Genomic DNA, 21,847 nt, shown 5'->3' on the forward strand with positions numbered 1-21,847 from the left:
CCTTGATAGGTACTACAACTCTAATAACAGTTGCAAAGTTTTCAAACAATTCAGCTAAGGTACCAGAAAATTGAGTCACTTAACACGTTGAGCGCCACGCGTATTTCTTAGGCTTATTTTAGGATTCGCTCTTCTTTTCTTCTTCATAATTCTGTACACATGTGAGTAAATCTAGAGTATTCAATAAATGCAGCAGCTATCAAGAAAATATTTTCAGAACGGGTGCTCCTTTAATATGTTAATAGTTAGTCATACGGTTTATAACTGCTTTAAATTACCATACGTCCTATATACCCACTAGAAGTGGTCAGATTACTTATCGTATCATTTAACTGCAGGAATCACAAACTGAAAAAGAAGGTTTATGATTAAGCCCATTTAATTAAGACCCAAAAGGTTGTGTAATCGTCATATTACACAAAACTTTAAAGTATAATAAGCACAAACTCTACTGCTTGCGGTTCTTGAGAACAAAAGTTCAAGTCAAATTAAATGTGACCTACAAATTAACGCGACCTAATAAACTTTACTTTAAATGCTCAAGAAAAAGTGGCTTGAGAAAGATAAAGTCTATAATCTCAATTCAAACTGCAGGCAAGTGTATCAAAGTGACGATCAGCCAACGCTCTGACTCTCAAATATAGAACTATTATAAATTATTATTAATCGTACTGTAAATAAATCGGATTGCATTATGGTGGGAATTGATGAAAGTAGAAATGAAAGTACAGAGAAACTAAAATGACGATTGGGTTAATCAACATGAAATTTTATATAGTTACTCTAGTGCTTTTGGATTATCACTGTACATATTCTGATATCAGTTCATGCATTGGGATCTGATATCAGCACATTACATTTACATAATGTAAATACGTTATACAAATATATGCATCTTGTATATAAGTCCTGTTTCCAACTACTGAAGACTCGTGAAATGTAGTCATGCGTGTCCTGTGTGTTTTACTCCTGATTCCATCTCCCGAGGACTTTCGTATACACCGCAAGTAAGGTGTCTACTTTCTCTATTAGTCGCGTATGAGGCAGTCACGTGCATTTATGTTTTCTGATTTATTTATTCCTTCTATATGTGAATATCAACGCCGCAATCTAGATTTGAGGTCTATTTAGATTCAAATGCAGGAGTCATTGATAAGCATTCAAATTACAGCCATCCTCTTCTGTTCACTTTTAAATGAGATAATAGTATTAGTTTTATTAATATGTTTGAATAAATGTCACTTTCGTATAATGGTGCTAAATTTTTATTTTTTCATTTGCTAGTTAAGTTATATTAAATTAATATTACGTCCTATTTTATATGTTCGAGTACAGAATCTTTTTCTATAGCCTACCATTTACATAATTGATAACCTTCGGTTTACGTTTCAGTTTGTTGATGCCCTATATGGTATACACAAAGGTAACAAAATAAAAATTTCCGTCATAATTTACCTACGCACCTATTTAAAGACTGGCTATCTTCTAGCTGTTTATAACCTATAAAAATAATTTTTTTATTTCTCTGATTTTGAATGTTAATTGTCTCGGGAAGACATTTCCAGAAAGTGATATCCTTCAACAGTCCAGGCCATATATATATCCAAGAACATTCCAACTGTAAGAGGTCCAAGAGACATTCAGAGGCCCAAGAAAGTTTTACTGACACTCCTAAATAATTATATATATGTGCATCTCAATACGTAGGCAAATAATTAAAGATGTTTATTAGGAGAATAAGAGTCCAGATATAAATAGGAATGGCATTTTCGAGATATAATCAAGAAAATACGTTTTCTCATGGTAGAGTTTAAAACCTTTTAAGCTTTTTGAAGCCAAACCTGAGGATGGTTACAAAGTTCATGCACTTTACGTAGAGTAAATACGTTTTATGCAAATATGTGTATCTTGTATATAAGTCCTGTTTCCAATTCCTGAAGACTCGTGTGGCCTGTGTGTTTTACTCCCTATTCCATCTCCCAAGGACTTTCGTATACACCGCAAGTAAGGTGTCGACTTTATCTACTAGTAGTGCATTACAAAGTAAGGAACTTTTGTCCTGACTACCTTCTAAGGCGTCATCTAAGTTACCCTAATAATGTGTCAGGCTAGTAATGTGGCGAATTATGCAAGTATCCAAATCCATCCAAGAAGTTTAAAATTTAGTATTATATACCATTTCGCTCCTTAGTATTATTTAGTAATGCATTACTTTTCTACAAATATTTAGCCTTAGAACATTTACTTTATTTCTGGAATTTGTTCTCACCTTTAGCCAAAACTCTGAAAACACTAGCGAAATCCCGAAAATTTAACGTAAAAGCCTAATCTTGCCATCACTAAACCTCCGAGGAATCTACAGATATTATGTTTTTATCAAATATTATTAAATGGTAGATCAAATATTAGGAACGTAAACACGTAATTAGAAATCCTTTGATATATAAGAAAGGCCGGATTCAGACGGGATCGGAATTTTCGCTAAGAAAGTACAAATTTCTCAAAACTACCATGAGAAAGGATTATTTTCTTGATTTGAATGCCGAATTTCTTCTGGTACTTTACACGTGGAATTATGTATTATTAAAAATTGATTTAATTTCTTAATTTCAAAAAAATTTTCTAAGCCGCACATATACGGCCTTTCCTGTAAGAGGTTATTGCCTTTATCATGAAGTGAATTTGCGTACTCATCACACTATCTAGATTACAAAGCCCTACCTTCTATCGAACTAAGATTTAAACTTCCTGATCAATTCTTGTCAGTAACTTATTATTTTTCCTAACATATTTATGAGAGCAAATTTATATATACATTCCTAAACATATTTATAAGAGTTAACTTATATATAATTTATATAATTATGTAGAAAGTTTTTATATTTTTTATATTTTTTATATTATATAGATAATATAATTATTGATATTAATTAGATATGGACAAGTTTTCACTATCCGATTCCGATTCGTTGGCAAGATGTTAGAATAAATCTATCGAGCTGAGGACTTATGACAGCAAACAGAGAAATTACGGTAACGAGTGTGAACTCTTGGCGCTTTTGAAAGTAAACATATCATATGGATACAGACAATATAATGCCAAAATACTATCAAGAGCAAATACACTAACTGGTAAAATAGACACGCGTAATATGCAGAAACTTACAAGCCAGATGGTAATAGTGTGTCCTTAGCTGAACTAATTTTAAATCTTCATGAATGCGATTATGTTTGCATAGCAGAGGAAGTCAGTGATCTGACTCATAATACAAATCTGAGGCATTTGCAGTTTCTTGCCATTTGTTTTACATCAATAAGCCCAGGATGGACATGCATAAAAAAGCACGAGGACGCAAGATGGATTTATAAATGAGTAACTGGTTGTGGCTACCGATAGAACGCTGTTTCGAGCAATTAAGGAACAGAGTTTAAATTTACGCATTCGAAACTTCTGGAAGTAGATGCAGAGTGCGACATCCAAGGAAAAATGAAGATTACTCCATTGAGGATTACCCGTGGATAAGGAACTTGCTTGGCCCAGGGTATCGTTGTTCCGTAGAGCTTGAGATTTTTCTTAATTCTTTTTCGTTTTGCGAAGACTACAGTTTTAGTTTTATTAACATTGACCAGGTATCCCATTTGTTTTGCCAAGTATCAAGTGCATTAATATGGTCTTGAAACTTTTATCTTTGGAGATTTATTTAATTTACTTAACAGTTAATCTTATTTTGAAGCACTCTTTTATATCGTTCTTGCTTTCAACTTATCTTTTTGCCAGAATGTAAATGAGTTAGCGCGCGTGTATTCAAATGATGTAGTACTTAAGGGAAGGATTTGGAAGATGAGTGTAGAGTGTGTTCTACTTGCTTAAAGACTACGTTACCATATTTGATTTACTAACGATTAAACCTCTGTGGCGTTGAGCGCTTCTTTCCTTTAGACTTGTATACACCGACTTTCGAGTCACAGTCATCATGGTGTCAAGTAACCTGTGAAGTCGTTAGACTAATTTACTCCATTTAATTTTAAGTTACTCGGTATCTTTTTGAGTTAAACCAAAAGTGTTAGCTTTTGTAAGCACGAATCGGTGCCTTCTGTGAATATTAATTTGCGTTTTTAAAGGGTTCTATAACTAGGTAAGGGAATAATTTCCTACACAGTTTTTTTAATGTCTAGTTACTTTATGCAACCTAAGTATACGAGACGTTATAAGCTTTTGCATCACTGGATTAAGAAATGCACTTTGTGGAAGGATCGCTGTATCTTGAGCATGCATTGCAAGCGCAGTGTTGAGTGTGGTGGGAATGTCGTTCGCGTAAATGTAAAAAGAATGGGCCCAAGTAGGGATCGATTGGGAACGCCTGCTAAGATAGTACAGCTAGTGGAATATGCACCAGAAACAAGAATGACAAAATGTCTAATTTCATACAGTTTGCATAATCATTTATAAAATCACGCGTCTTACGACATAACCCATTTGCATTTCATGTAAGAGCATTAATAGAATTATACACATTAGTACACATTATTCACATTATTAATGGAACTGAAAATTTTTTAAAGGCCTTTCGATGTCCTAAGCACTCATATTTACACTTTAACTCTTGTTATTTCAATCATTAGAAACTCTTGTTATCACAATTATAACTCTTGTTATCACAATCATTAGAAATATCATGTTACCAAAAAATTCTAATTTCAATAAATCGCAAATTAGAGTAACCAGGTAAAGGATGATTTAACTTAGGCAAGTAAAATTGGTGAAAATGAAGGTAATGAATTGGGCAATGCGGAAAAGAACGTCAAAATTGCAAAATGAATTACAATGAAAATAGAAAGCTAAAAATTATCACTGGAAATAAGCTTCAGAACGAAACTTAAATGATTCTGATATTCGTGTAGTCCGTTCAAGAAAAAAGACACTAAAATTAAAACGATTACTTGCATAACGATTCAGGTTCTAGAAATACTTAAGTATTACAAGCAACTACGGTTCGAATGGCGGAAAGATTCTGATATATACTTCAATTTTTAAGCCTAGAAATAATTTCCGATATGATCACACGTAAAATGTCTTCATAGAAAAGTTGGAATAATTGGTTAAAAATTTACTTAACTAAATAATAATGCACAATTATCTTACTGTTGTTATGTTAATAAAATGTATTCTTATTTAGTGGAAAATCATATTCAGATCTTTTCGTTGATAGATCGAGAAGTAATTAGGCATCAAATTTTACAAAATATATCATTCATTTAATAAGGCTGAAAATATTGGTATTATCGGAAGAGGTCACTGAGACTGCGTTACATTTTCTCTGGAAAAAAAAATTACGTTGTCTGTTCAGTTATTCTATTTTTGGCTTGCACAAACTAAGGTCGGTATCACTAAGTCTAGACAATCTTTGTTTTTCTGTAACTTAAAATATTATCAATATTGATTTTAAAATAAAAATTTTGCGTTCGAAATAAGAAAGAGCTTGGAGATAAAATGGGAAGTATTGTTTATTTTAGTATATTTATATTTTAATTTATTTTAGTATATACATATTTTAATTTTTCTTCTCTCTAAATTCATATTTTTTGATAATTTCCTTAAATAAACTTTTCGTAACGCATCTCTTTCTATATTTAGCGAGAAGATTTCCAACATGCATTATGGCATGGTTGTTCTTTACATTTTATTTGGGAATTTTAATGTACTTCAACTGGGGAAATAAATTTTTTTGGCTGAAAAATTTGTAACCATTAATATTAAAAAATATGCGACAGCAAATATATACATTTGGGAACACATATTAAGTACTACCTTATATAATTAACTTATAATGGTCACGTTGAATGACTATTTTACTGAAATTTAAAAACCCACAGAATCAGAGATAGTTGTTAAGTACAAGTATAAGCTGTACACATAAAAATGACTAACATCCTTTACCGATCATCCCACTTTAGCGGACAGTTAATGAATTTCCGACTTTCGAATGCGTTCCTATTTCGCTAATGCACTTACATTTAACAGACAAAAACACTGATCTCTTAAGCGTTCGTAGACAGAGGTTCAACTATTTTGTAACATTTATAGTTGTCATTTAATAAATGTTTAGCTTTAAGAATTAGAAATGATTTTAAAAAATAGTGTCTTAATTTGCAGAAGTGAAAACTAATATTGGAGTTAAATTTATATTTTTGTGTATATTTAGGAAACTAAAAGAAATGGCCATAAAAAATAAATATCGTAAATACACTACAATTTTTTTAAAATTATTTCTGCGTGTAAAATATGCGTTTTTTACTCATGTACATTTAAGAACAAGAAGGACAAAAAATTTTGAATACTGCAGTTTGTTCAGGCCCTTATCATGAGCATTAGGCAGATTGTTATACGGAATTAAATGCATTTCCTTATGGAATAGTTTTTAACTCCGGGCGAAGGTAGAGCTGATTTTGTAACATGACTTCCTCCAAGATTTCTAATAACTGTACAACATGTTTACCTTAAGCATGTTGTACAATTATTAGAAACAGTTGTACAGTTATTACCTTGTTGTATACTAATTGCTATATATACTTCTTCCAGTTTTCAATTTCACAAGTGTAAAAGACATAATTACAAATTTTGTAAAATAGGATTATTCAATTATGGCAAAGCACACGAGGGCTATCTGCCTAATGGGAGGGGTGCCTTCGTGGAGGACGTTCTAAGGGAAACTGGTTCATATACACGTTACACATGGGAAAAAACGACGAAAACGCCCATGCAGCCAGCCCGTTCGAACCTCGGACCGAACTACCAGTGTTAAGCGTCTTTACCGCTCGGCCGCTGGTGGGCTTTTGTAAAATGAAACGGAAATTATTAAGGAATTCCATCTCTGGAAAAGTTTTAGCATTACACACATACACACAAATATGTGCACATATATCAAGGCTTAATTTATAAAATTAAATGTCAAAGGGTTCTTACTATGATAAACAAACCGTAATAAGCAAATAAAAGTAAAAAATAAATAAATAAACAAGATAAAAGTATAAGCGATTAATGAATCAAATTAGTAATAAGTGGATAAATAAGAAAATTAAATTAAATTAAGTGCATTTTAAAAATTAAATGAAATATGAAAGAATTGAATGTGACTAAATTATCGACCATAAGGCATTGTAAAATAAAATTAAATGCTTTAAAAGCATTTTATGCCATTTTGGATTATGGAGTATACTTTTTATCCAAATAACTAGTAAACAAATGTACCTAAAATGAAAACTTTTACTCCAAGAAATATTAAATAACGAATCGAAATATTAGCTATAAATGTATAAGTGTTGATTAATTTATGAAGTTGTACCTTAACTGCATGTATATTTTGCTTATAAACGTGGCCGGTAAATGCTTCTCTAAATTTGTAATTTGAATTCTGAAGTTTAATTCTTCTAAATTCTAATTCTTGTTACTAAACCTAAAGGTTTAATTACAAATAAATTATTACAAACATCATTTCTCAAGAGTTCAGAAACATTTCTTTTGAACTGTAGTTTTTTTTAATATCAGTATCATGTGGACTAATTTTATAACCTCGAGGAAATTTTACCAAATGTTCGCCTAAAATATTTAATTTATTATGTCTTGTGACTTACATCATATTTTAGACGGAGACTCGTCTCACCATTGGCATGATTCCAGTGAATATGCTTTTTAATGGCAGATTCGAATACAAAATAAGTCTGGTCTTTAATTGGTTAGAGAAAAGCATGCGAGGGCTAATTTTTAAAATGAGCGATAGCTGATGCTTTTTAATCTTTTTTCCAATGCTAATGAATCTTTTTAGCTAACGCTAGGGAAAAGTTTTTCTTTAGGGATGTCTGCACTAGACAAAAGCAACGTGTGTAAATTGCATATCCGATTATTTCAACTAATGTTTTCAAGTAAATATTTTCAAACTGCTCGCGTAAGGGATTTAACCCTTACTAAAAAATTCAAAAGATTAAGATACTTAATAAAATTAATATATGGCTTTGTATGTTCTAACTGTATAGAAACTTAAATCAGTGTTCTTCAGAACCTACGAGACTTACAAGGCAGTTATTGCCCTAGGCTGAATTAAGGTGACATAATCTTACGAAGATAAAAATAACATTTTTATTACCTCTTTAAATTTAATAGAAATCACCACTTTTAATAGAAAGTGGAATTAAATTTAATAGAAAATGGAATAAATTTAATAGAAATCTTTAAAGCAAAACTCCGTTACTTGCGACCATTTCAAATAACATAAGCTGAAATTTTAGTTCAAGTATTGTAGTTGGAGACTACACAAAAGAGTAACGTAAACTGGATCAAATAATTAACGGCGCCTTTTTAATGTTGGCCAGCAAAAAAACTATCACTCTAAGACATTCGAAGCCTCGACTTAAATCTCACGCAACTAAGTTGCATTCTGACTTTGATGTTTTGTCGAAGGGATCTGTTGATTATAGTACTACAGAAGGTTTCTTCTCATTCCTTGTTAATCAGAATAATTTGTGAATGAAAGAGAGAATGTATACATATATATGTTTGTGTGTGTGGAGTAAAAGTATGTAAATTTAAATTCCAATTTCAATTTGCAGTAGTCTCTTACCTCTCCATTTTAATTTGGCTACTTCCGCTTTCCTTCTTCTAAATATAACCTCTTTATAAGAAATTTCTGTAGAGTTTTACTTGGTCTGGTAACAGTTCAATAGTCCCAAACCTTAACAAACGTAAAGCGAATTATCGCTATGTCTGAAATAACTACAGAGATTTGAAAAGGTTTAAACAAACCCTTTTTATGTGAACAGAATGCGAGTGCACGCACCTGTGCTAACAGAATCATAACTTATGGCGATGCAACTAAAGTAACAGTCAGATTCAAATTTAAGAAGCAGTCAAAAACTATACAATTACATTTTAAACTAAGATGACTCAAAAACTTTAACTGGCGCAACAAACTCGAATGTCGTCAGCAATAACGCAAATCCCGATAGTAATAAACTTATTAGAGCTGGTAGGAACTACGTAACGTGCCCGTGAGACGCAGAAACACGCTTAGTGTTACAATCCAAAAACTTAAGCTGAAATAATATCTAAATGATTTGCCGTTTGGCGAGGAAATGAAAAGAAGAAGTTATACCAAAGGCTGAAAATAAAAAAAAATAATTGGTTATTTGAATGATGTCATATGATTTTTACACACCGAAAGTGATGCAATAATTTTTAAAACTGAAACTCAAAACAACCAATCAGAACGAAAGAAAATTGGTCTTCGCCTAACTTCCATCTCAGATGCCTCGTATTTCGCCTTCTGCTTCCATGCTTACTAATGTGTTAGTTTCGCCTGCATTCAAAATTATATTTTAAAATTATTGTTGTTGACTGATGTTCACTTGTCTGACCTATAGTCAATTCAAGCCCACGAAATTCCTCATGGCAAAGAGTCCAAGATTACGTCTGTCGTTGACAACAGCCTTGAGCACTTTAACAGGTGACAGTGCGACTTTGCTCAGTTTCGCCCCCCAATTTTCATGAAGTTTACCCCGAGGAGACGGGTCAGAGAGTCTCCCACCTCTCTTCCCCTACCAACAAGCTCTCGAGAGGACTTTCGGCTCGCCGCATATTTAAAGTGACCCTCATGCCTCACGGACACTATACAACTATACATTTACAAACATCGATGCCTTCTCCGGGATTCGAACCCGGACGCTTCGTCACGGCGACGCTAACCACTATGCCGGTTGGGCGGGTTAAGAATTGTAACTCTGCTAATGCTGTCTATTTGAAAAAGTTTTAATAGCCTTATATTATTATTTAAAATTACTCTTATTTGTTTCTTCGGCGCTAATGTTTGAGCATTTCAGGACTTTATAATCATCCAGATATAATTCAGAAAGGTGGCTCTTTTGAAACTTTTCAGCTGCTCCTTGAAAAAGACTGAAAAATGTTCAATTATTTATTCTATTATTATTATTATCTTATTTATTGAGTTGTTTGGCTTCAATATCGACGTATGTTCTTCCTGTTAACCACCAATTATATCTTGATTATTTAATTAATTTCACAGCATACTGAGAGACTTTATTAGTTTATAATCTTAATTTTAAAGTTCCTAAATTCTTATAAATATTTTACTTTGAAAAATAAAAGAAACTCTGATATTCGATACTAATCGAAGGAGAATTTACTCATTATAGACTAATAATTTATAGAATGTTACTGATTCATTCGAATTTGAATTTCATCTATATATAACTTTTAATTCATACCTAATGGGAATAAAAACAAAACATTTTTAGTATCAAAATAATCATTTTAATTTTGTAATTCAGTATCTCAAGACAGAAAATTTGAAAATATATTTCAAATAAAACCATTTTCAATTATTTAGGGATTCTAAAATTTTATATTACATTGTGGGTTAACAACCATTTGATTATTCGTAGATAGTTTCATTTGCATAATAATTCAATTCTTTCGAGGTCGTAGTAATTTGATTCTTCTGTGTGAGTATATTACTTGATTTTTCATTCATTGGCAGAATGAATCAAAGCATTGAATATCCATGAATAAACATAATAAAGCTGAAAAATACAGAAATGACAAAATGTAGATGCAACTCAAATTAATTAAACCTTTTTGTGAAAAATACTTTAACATTCAGATAAATTTTCATATATAAAACTCATGCCTTATTGAACTGAAATCTACCGAAGATGTTAGATGCATATCATAATTACAATTAAATACTAAGCGTTGCATTCATGGAGCACGTTTTGAATTCACTATTATCAAACGTATGACATTATCTTTTTCCGGAAAATTGATGTTTTCTTAAAATCGATTTTTGAAATATCTGTTTTTTTTCTAGTATAATTCTAGTAGAAAATTGTGTTGTGAGAAAGAATATTTTTGAACTCTTTCTTTTCTACGCTAAATGAAAGTAGAGTAACTGTAATGTGAGTTAACAAATTTGAATACGTGTGTTATTATTCTCTCTTAAATAGAAATGTTAGTTTTTTTATATTTGTTTAAAACTATCATATTCATTATTTTCAAACATGAGACTATCAAAAAATTGTTTGTTGCGTAAGAATTGCCTTTTGATTATTTTTTCTTTCCTTCTGCTCCCTTTTTAGTAAATTAAGAAATATGTCTCTATAGATTTTCGAAACTGCTGCGACTTTCTATTTTCACGAAGTCAAAGGAACGAAATGGAAACTGTATTTTGAATATTTTTCCCTACATCTTGGTATGCATTTTTATCAACGATTAAGATTCTTTTATAAAACATAAGCACATATCATTAAAGAAGTTTTCCGCCTAAAATATTTTAAATTTAAAATAATGCTCGTTGTTCGAAAAATACTGTCCACTTTAAAAGACTACTATTGATGCTTTGTTTCATTTTTCAACGAATTATATGTATGAATTTTTTTTTTAAATTTCAAAGTTCTAATTGAATGCACTAACATTTTAAAAATATTATTTAACTATCATAATATTCTTGGTAACATATGACTTAAATGTTGAAGCTATTAATAATGATGGGACTTAAATCAAAATTGTCAATGGAAATTTAACTGCAGTGATTGTGATCATTTTTACACAAGAAATATTTATGCTACTATTTGTGTTGTTCCACGAATTCTCTTAATGCTCCAAAATATTTTTAAGGGCTTGCCATGATTTAATTTTTAGTGCAAAAGAGACTCTACTTTTAGACAGCAACTGCTGTGATAGTTAATTTAAAATATAAAGTTAGATTACTTAATTTAAATAGCGTAACTTAGAATACAATTTTATGCACTTTTTGTATATTTTTATATTTATTGTAAGAGATAATGAAGAACTCCCTCCATATGAAGGTATGAAAATAGTTCCCTCCAATCAACATGGTAATTAAGTATATGACGTAACTCATTTTCAAGTTCCTATAATTTAATTGTGATTCCGTAAAATTACATTAAATTGAGTCAAAATTCTTTCTGGATATTTTTATTTAAAAACTAATTATTGGAGGGTTAATAATCTAACTATAACTGTCTAATTATACATTTAATATTATAAAAAGTTAATATAGTATAAAAAGAATATCTTTCAAATTACGGTTCAAATGTATGGAATAGTAATATTTCGAAGTTAAAAATTAAAGAATTCCAGAAGTTAAAGAAGTTAAAGAATTCCATTCCGTACAGGAATAAACTAAAATTTATAAAGTGAGTGAATTATTATCTAAAAGTTTAATATTTCTAATAGTTTAAAAAGAAAAGAAAAGAAATTTAGAAAATAATTTAAATTAACTATCACTTAAACGAAAAAGAAAATTAGAAAATTGGGTACACAGAGAATGTACCAATATAAGCCTTGTTAAAATATCACTACAGCGAAGGCATGGGTATACGGAAACAGGGGAAATACTATTTATCAGAGCTTAAGTTTAACACATTTATGCATTATTTTTAAGTATAACATATAAAATTATGAAACTTTAGAATTTATTAAAAGTATTTTACATTCTTACATTATAACCCGCATAACAGAAGCACAATTTGTTTGCACAAAACGTCTAAACACTCTGTCTGTGCTCAGTGCACTGAGACTGGTGTCTGAAATTCATAATGCGATTACACAAGAAGATTTATTTAACAAGTCGAATGTTACCTTTTAAAAGTCAATTTCGCTCACATATTAGCAAAACTTTCAGCGCTAACACCAGTATCTCAGTTTACCGGTGTAAATCTCGGTAAGTCTAGATAATATAAGACCAGATTAAAAATATAGCAGAAGAGATTAAGAAATCAAATTTACAGGACGACTTGTTTGACTTTAGTTTAAGGATCAAAAATACAAATTATCAGGGAATGAATTTCCAGCAAGAACTAAGTAATTTCATTTTGAGAAAGATTACTCAGAGATTTAAGACGTTATCATTCTGAAATACTACCAACAGTATATATTTGTTTTGTCAAAAATTTTATGCCATTTAAAAAATAGCAGGAGTAAAAACACCCATTCCCTCCACTTTAAATCAAATTGTGGTTTTAAGCAAAATACTTGACTTAAATCAAAAGTCAGATTAAATATTTAAAGAAGCAAGTAAGAATATCTGTGTTAGAAATACAAAGTATTTAGCAAAGTGTTAAAACAAATATTTGATTTTTAATATTATTAAGATAGATTGCGCAAGTATCGAATCTTGGGGAGAAACTTGTTTTAAAAAAAAACAGCTGCAGAAGAGTAATTTATAAAGTACATAAGATAATGCTAATATGCAATGTTTTAAAATAATACGAGATATTTGATTATTATAAAATTCTATCTGTTTGTTTACGAGATATACGAATTATGCTCTATTTATCTCATAAGTGTTAATTTTTTAATTATTAGAAATAGAAATATTTTCTATGCGAAATAGTAAGGGTATATTAATACTAAAAAGCATAGAAGTAGTTACAAATGTAGGTATCTCTGCTAGAATCAAAACGTGTTATATGAATTAAATGTAGCATTTTATCGCTAATAATAAATATAAATATGCTTGATGCATTTAATAATTCATTATATTGTACAACGGTAAGTATTTTGATTTAAAAAAATTATTTTGTTTTAAATTATATTTTGAATGCATAATAAAAAATTAATTTTTGAAAATTCTCATCTATGACACGGAAAGCTTTAATTGCAAAATAATATTAATATATGCAAATAATATTATTAATATACCATGCGAAAAAAATTTTAATCTGTAAAATAAAGAAAGATGTTTCGTTACTGCGTAGTAGTATTACTAGTTTGAATTCTGATGGGTGCATCATTAAGCGTCTTGTAGAGGAGGTCTTAATACTTTTAGCTACAATAAAATGATATTATTCTTTCATTTTTTACTCTTCACCATAAATTCATTTAAATTATACACTATACCATCTTTCTGATGTAGTTGTTCAGACTAAGTATTGCATCTTGTCTACATAAGCCACAAAAGAAATGTCAGTTGAATTACTTAAATACCACCTTAAATTATCTTACCACACTATCTTCTCATTCTTGCATTTTTACTTCTCTTTAACAGAGTTCGCATAAAATTTAAATTTTGATTTTGGCTGATTATTTACCTAAAGTAAAAAATTTGTGAATTTTATTAAAAAAAGAGAGAAAAGGCTAATGAAAGATGGTGGTTAGCTGGTTTAGAATGTCACAGCATTTTCAAATCAATCCACATAAATTCCATTAACTTGCGTTCATTTAAAAATTTTCATGAACATAAAAATTGCACAGAAAGCTTTTCAAGACATATAAAAACTCCAAGTTTCTTCTGTTATTTTTGAAATAATAAACGTAATACAGCATAAAATTTGTAAAGAATTATTGCATTTCCCCGTGGACTTTCGGGTAGTTTAATTCAAATAACTATCCGTGACTGGAATCTAGGGGGATGCGCTGTTGACTTTCACGTGTACCGCTTTGAAAAAGCTTAATAGGGTACGTACATTTTCTTCATATGAAATTAGAAGATACGTCTTAGATAATGATATAGAGTTTAAATTGAGGCAAAAAGATAGTGCCACCTTCAGTTTTAAAGCCTTGCTTGACATTGACATCACTTCATATGTTTCTAAATAAATTCCGTACTTTTCTCAGCTCAACAGGCACAGAACATATTTTAAATGCTTCAGTGATTTTTGATTTTATTTGTTGGGTTAAAAAATCTGTTCCTTTAGTTTTGAATTTTCTTTAAGTTTTTATTATTTCATTTTATTCTAAATTTCACTTAACGCAAAATCTAATTTGATGTCAAAGGTAATTTATGTTTCTTCTTTGTAAGTAGAAGACTAATCATTAATCATCGGCAGCAGCCCTTTCAAGTCAGATCAAGGATTTTAAGGATTTTCTTTGCATTAATAAATAAAATATGTCCCTTTAAGTCCAGAAAAATAATTTATTATCTTAAATAAAGAGATGTGAATATTATGAGGTTGTTTAGAAGCAGATCGTTTATACCTATATTTTTGTAGCATTCTATTTTTAATACATTCCCCACGTTTATTAATATCGATGATTATTATAATTGGACAAATTAAAATAAATGAAATTTCATTTAAAAGCAGCCCTTTTATAAAAATCATCGTCGCCGGTTATAATAATCAAATCTAAAGAAAAAAAGCTCCACTCAATGTTTTCTTTTCTTAAATATGTAGACGACTGCATTTTAAATTCAACAGATCAGAATCAAAGGGCATGTTCTAAAAGAAGCTTATTAGAGCTGATTCCATATAGCAAAAAGACGTAAAACTTACAATCTCCATGTGACTAGGTTCGGTTCTCGGTTTGGGTCAGTGATTGGTTAACTGCGGCAGTGGTGATCGGAATACTCCCATGTGGCAACTGTTTCAGCAAACCTCTGGGAACGGATAGGTTATTCAGTTGTTTGAAATGTCTAGCCAATGATAATTAAGTTTTAGAGACAAATTGATTTTACTTCTTTGTTATGATGTTTTCTCGAGTGCAAGCAACAAGAAGCCGCTATGAATTTAAAAATCTAGCTAACTACAATATATAACCTGATCGGGCAATTAAATAAAATGACTGAAATGTTATAAAACGAACTAGTGTCTAACGGAGAGAATACTAACTTTCACTTATCCGTTTTGAAGGGATTAAATAGTAGGAAATACCATTTCAAGAAATACCGTACTAATAGCATTGCAAGAAAAATATGCCATTACAAATATTATCCCAATCCAATAAAGAATAATTTATCGGATTGTTAAAAAACGACGGCCTGCAATTAAATTCGTAAAAACATTTATGTTACGATTCCTGATTACAAAAGAAAATATCTTTAGTATATATCGAGCATTATTATGTCCTACGATACAGTTTCTTCTTCTTTGTTTAACTTCAAATTTGATCTATTGACTGATGATTAAAAATATTTTGTCCAAAAACAGGAACAGACTAAGAACTGCTAATATCGGAGTTTTGAGAAAACTTCTGATAAAATTTGAGTTAAATTACTAGCATGTCATCTGTTATTAATATCCTCTTAGTAAATGTTTTTCAATATTTTTTATATGCCACTGTGCCATTTCATTTTTTAAGTTTTAAATTAAATAAAATTCCAATTTCTAATTATTTTATTTATTTTCAATTTAACTTTATAAGATTAAAAATTTGCTGTTATTCACTTGAAAACTTAGATAAGAGAGATAGTTTCCCAAACACGGTGCTGGTTAAAAGAAGTAGGAAAAGTGAGAGAAAAGGAAGAGGTTTAAAAATATTCTTTAAATTATACGATGATTTAAATACTGAAAAATATCTACTTTTATAAAGATTTAAATATTGTTTCAGTGAAGACACGGTTAGAGAGATCCATGATAAATAGAATAAATGTGTAGATAATTAGACAAATAAACAGGTAATTTGATAAGATTTTGTGTATTTGCAGCAGAATTCTAAGACAAGATAATGCAAATCTCAAAGCTTTCCAAAGAGCTGATAATTAAAACCAAACCATAAAAGAAACAATATTCACAGCTGTCTGAAGAAGTTCAGATTCGACAGCAAAAGTAAAAGAAACATTTTCCACTAACCCTAACACGTGCTTCTGTGAGATTCGTCCACATCGCAATCTCCTCTCGAGTGGACATGTCCGGATATCTGTTCCTGGCGAAAGTGGCCTCCAACTCTTGCAACTGTTGGCTTGTGAAATGAGTCCTCTGCCGCCTCTGTCTTTTCTTCTTTTTGGGGTCTCCTTCATCCCCACCGGAGTTTTCCCCGCTCTCCCCTCCACCACCCCCTCCTCCATCACCGCCACCTCGAAGTTTCTCGCCGGACGGGTGGTGGTGGTGGCTGGAATCTACTGAAACAAAGGGAAAAAATCTTGTTAAGTATTCTCTTCCACAAAACTACACATAACTACAATAACTATTTTAGTAGTTATAAATCAGAACCCCTTTCCCCAACCTTCAAAGAAAATCGAATTGCTTAGTAGGAAAACTGAATAATAAAACAGAAACAATCGTTGTTTTTCACTGTTCAGAACTGTATTTATCAGTAAAAACTATAATTTTGAAAACGATGCCATCTTCAGATATGCAGATCCACCGCTTGCAACCGATTTTATCGTATTTCCTCTATTTGCGTAGCAGAGAAAGGAAGCTTTTCTAGACTCATAAGGACTAGTCAGAAATATGACTTCTTCTAATTTTATGAAAATGTATTTGAGGATTACGTATCAATGATAATAATATGTTAACGACACAACACTTATAATACGCATTACAGTACACACTGATAAAAATCTTATATTAATCATGATACTAAATTTATATTTGTTGCTAGGGTCTATTTTTTATTAAAATAATAAAATAATAAATTATTTTTTTATAAAAATAATGCTTGTACAGGTTACAGGTTACGGGTTACGGAGGACGGTGACGCCTGGTGTCTAACATAGGTTAAACAGACGTATGTCCCACGCCCTTACCTATCTAGCGACTACAACTCCCTAGAGCCCCAAGAGAATGTGTCGGGAGTTTATTGAGACATGAAAAAGGCTGTACGTGGCCAAACAAGGGAGATCGTGTTTTGTTTTGCAGATTTGGAGAGAATTCGACTCAACAGATATGGCAAAAAAACAAAAATGTTGCAGAATATAAAAAAGAGCAATACTTAAAACAAATAAAGAAATATAATTAAGGCATGTGTTAAGCTAAGCTGCGATTACACAAGCGTTTGCACACAAGGTTGTACAGGGTTGCGTAGTTCACATAGGTAAATAGTTTGCCCATGTATATAATCGCAAATCATTTACTGTTTGCGTGCGTTGTTCAATAATTTGCACATAGTTTACAGTTGCTTGAGGTCTCTGTTTCGAACGTGCACTTATATGCTCGCAGTTCACAGATCGTTGCGAATTTGACGGAGGAAACAGGAGGATGCAGCTGGCTGCGGTTGTAATGATGCAAATGGCGGCAATTTTAGTACAGGAGGATGCATATTTACTCACTCTGCAGTTTTGCAGTTTGCGCATTTTCACAGTTCGTGGTTTCGGTAAGCACTGATCGTAGCTTGCACAGTACACAGAGTTCACAGTTTTCAGTAGCACAGTTCACATAGTTACAGTTTACATAGTTTATAGTAGTTGTGACGGTGGAGTGCAGGCATTGGATCCTGTGACAATTGCATGGAGTTTCATGGAACCGAAAATGTTTGCAGTCGATGTTCTTTGGTTGCTCATGTAGGTCGTGTGGTGGGCTGTTACTGGGAAGCTGGCGAGAGTTTAGTATGGCTGGCCAGGACTTAGTATGGCTGGCACACATCTTGGTCCATGGAGGTTAATGGGTCGATGGTTTTGGAGATTTATGTTATTGTTGGCTTAGTGCTGATAACGTAGCGCTAGAAGGCCTCAGTTATTACTGTGGGATGCTTAATATGAGTTATGGTTTGTAAGTAAGAAGTGGAAGATGTAATGACGGGGTGTTCCTTCTCGGCCGCAGATGCAGGTGTCCGTGTTGGAGATTTGGTGTCTGAAGCAATATGAAGGAAAAGGGCCGTGTCCAGTGATATATCTTGTGAGTTGTAAGGTTGCAATGAGACGGGCCGTTGACACTTTTGGAAGGAAGATGTAGGTGCGGCGACCTGTTTCACTTGGGTTCCATTCATGTTGCCGCTCTCTGAGGACTGCTTGATGCAATATTGGTTTTATATGAGACGCCGGGGCTGGGATGTTGTCTGGATGGGCATCGGTTCCACTGACAGCTCCTTTGCCAGGACGTCTGCAGCCTCGTTGCCCTCTGTGCCGTCGTGCGCCTTAACCCAGGTTAAAGGCGCACGAGGGCACATCAGAGGGTAACCAGGCTGCAGACGTCCTGGCAAAGGAAGCTATAATGTGTGTACAGAGTAAACTATTTTCTCATCACTCTACGTTATACTATTAGATCACGGTCTATCCGTTTCATTAGAATTTGCCAGATGTCGCCATTCCTCACTTCATAAGATTTGTAGTTTATCTTTCATATCATACAAATTTATTGTATTTTATATCAAGTTGTTTGGTTTTGTGACGAAAAGAAAACTGTTATTAAGTGATTATTTTAAACTGTATATTTTATATACGAGACTATGATTTTAAGTTTTTTTTTTTACATAGAGAGCTCATATAGGCTCAGAAATAAAATAAACAAATGGGAAAAGAGATGTAAAAGGAAGAAATTTCTTCCAGTATAGCTATCATGGCACTACAGAACGAAATAGATGAGCTTGATACTAATTAGATATTAGATATTATTTTAATATCCATTACCTATTTTATCACAAATAGAGTAATATTAAAAAGTTACAAATTTAACTACTCTACGCACTTCAACGAGTCATTTTTAACGTAATTTGTTTCTTTTGTATCAATAATAGTGAATGAGTATACTCTCCCTTTGCACAATGACTAAAAGTACTCGAACAAAAGAAATTAAAGATAATTATTGAGTAATTAGCAACTACTTTGATAATTCATGCTTTGAAAACACGTCTATAGTTAAGAGGTCCAAATTTTGGTAAAAGTGAGCTAAAAAATCTTTGAAAAACCTTCAGTTAAAGCAAGAAAGATATGAGGCTCTTCTTTGAGGTTGTAAAAATGGTAGCGTACTTCCTGCTCTAAATCAGAAAGTCGCAACATAAAATGTATCCGCCGTCTAGGATATACAAGAAGACAACACAAAAATTTCAGTAGAAGTCTCCAAGTTTTATTGGTAGAGCAGGAAATGCTCTTTGCTTATCGTTATAAGACTATAAATTAAGATCTCAGTCGTAAACCACCATCAGGAATTTTGTACAATTTCCTATTTTCTTCAGAAATGGTTATTTAAATATCTAAGTCTTGAAGTAAAATATCTTTTTGAGATCTTAAATTACGCGATGTAAATTTTTAAGAATTAATAATAAAATGAATAATGCATGCAAATATAATATTTATTTAACTAATGAAGCATAAATAAGACAAAGGCATAAAATATGTTGATAACACAATTGAAAATACAAATGTACATCCCTAAATTTGAAAAGTACTTTTCTACTAACGTGATGGTTCAGTCTCTAGCATTACAACAATATTAAAACCCTCTCAGCGTTACGGCCAGAAAATTCCGCATAGAAGGCTGCCTTCTATATTCATTATACATGAAAATTTCTACTAGTTTTTAACGTATCTGCTTTCGGTTTGGATGTATATTGGAAGAAAAGGAATCAAGGTACAAAGTGAGAGAGGCATTTTTTTAATTAAAATCAAGAACATACCACTTACATTTAACATTTTGAGGAAATTTGAAATTTCAGGGCTAAACCCGTAACGCTCGGAGGGTAAAAATAATTTCCCATTGTAAGTATAAAACGTCGCACTATATTACGAAGAGTTTTTCTTAGCAGTTTTAATTAACAGGGAAACAACATTAAAATAAATAATCAGAATTGAAAATTCTACAGCAATGAAATTAGAGACATTAGTATTTAAAGAAAATAGATGTACATCGAATTTCCTGTTCCATGTGCGTGAAATTACATAAATCATAAATGTCTTCTCTTTATTTTTTTCTTTTTGTTACAGCTCAGAATGCGATACCGACCAAATCTTATTGATGATTATCTTCATCTACTATCCGCCTGCATCTGGCATCCTATATCTGCTCTGGTAAAGTTTGATGCAAAGAGTTTGACGAAGTCGTTACGACAAAGATTTCACATTACTTCAGACAATAGCCAAAAATTCCAATTTTCATAAAAAATTATGAGATTTTTCTTGATAAAAAAAGCTTTATAATTAAGCATTATATCATGGGGAGCAAAGAAGATTTTTTCCTAAATAATTACATGAATAATAGCAACATCAGAAAGAATTTTAAAATACCTTATCAGACCAAATTGTATGTTGGAAAAATACACTTGCATGCAGTTAAATAAATAAGAAAACGTGTAAATATATTTTTAAAAAAATAGTAATTTAATATTTCATGATTTTTATTTCTGAAAAGATAGATGAATTAAAAGAAATAATCAATTAATACTAAAAATTGATGTAGAAATTGAAAAGATAATCACAGCAATTTCACAATAATTTAATAATGTATTTTACAGCAATTTCGAAATAAATATTTCATGACAAAGCCACTAAATCAATATAAATTCTATTCTATTCTATAATAATTACGTTATATTTAGAGCTAAATTGCTATTTATTATTAATTAAAAGGGAAGAGAAACTTCATAAAATATTGATTTATTTCTAGAATTTCTTCTTATTTTCAGCTCATAGACTTGTTTACAATAAATTTATAACATAATTCTTAAAATACCTCAAAGCTGGATCATACAGTTTTCTCTTAAAAATAGACACTTTGCAAAATTAAAATTTCTTATTTTAAGAGAATAAATGTAAATTATTTACATATAAAAAATAATTTACATTTATTCTCTTAAAATAAGAAATTTTTAAATATATATTTGTAGAGATATTAGGATTTTTTAGAAGCAGACAAAATGAAAAGTTAGCAAACGCCTTCGCCGAGAATCCAATCACGGACTTCTGAAATACCGGCTCAGTGTGCTGACCACTGCACCGCGAAGGCACACTAGAAAAGTGGAAGAATACGTTATATACTCCCCTTTGTAAAGAGCAACTGGGGTTTTTAGGGGACCCAATCGTCAAATCCTGGGTGTGAAGAATCCTCATCCAACACCCTTTTAGGTCGGGCGCCACTGTAGAGACATTAGGATTTTTCGGAAGCAGACAAGATGAAAAATAGCAACCGCCTTCGCCGGGAATCGAACCACGGACCTCTGGAATACCGG

General features: G+C 31.5%; 1 protein-coding gene across 2 annotated transcripts in view; it reads right to left on the reverse strand.

The window, feature by feature from the left end:
* LOC118188827 (pituitary homeobox x-like) overlaps positions 1-21,847 on the reverse strand; it is a 131,855-nt gene that overhangs the window by 70,355 nt on the left and 39,653 nt on the right. Inside the window, exon 2 of one of the 2 annotated variants that reach the window (XM_035359344.2) lies at positions 16,600-16,865. In XM_035359344.2, the coding sequence (XP_035215235.1) occupies positions 16,600-16,865 (266 nt within the window). Of the gene's footprint in view, positions 1-16,599; positions 16,869-21,847 lie in introns of both variants that reach the window. The other variant, XM_085815592.1, reaches the window with a different exon arrangement.

This window comes from Stegodyphus dumicola, chromosome 4 (genome assembly GCF_044657685.1).
Source record: "Stegodyphus dumicola isolate Sdum_Otavi_A_Nest chromosome 4, ASM4465768v1".
NCBI lineage: Eukaryota > Metazoa > Arthropoda > Arachnida > Araneae > Eresidae > Stegodyphus > Stegodyphus dumicola.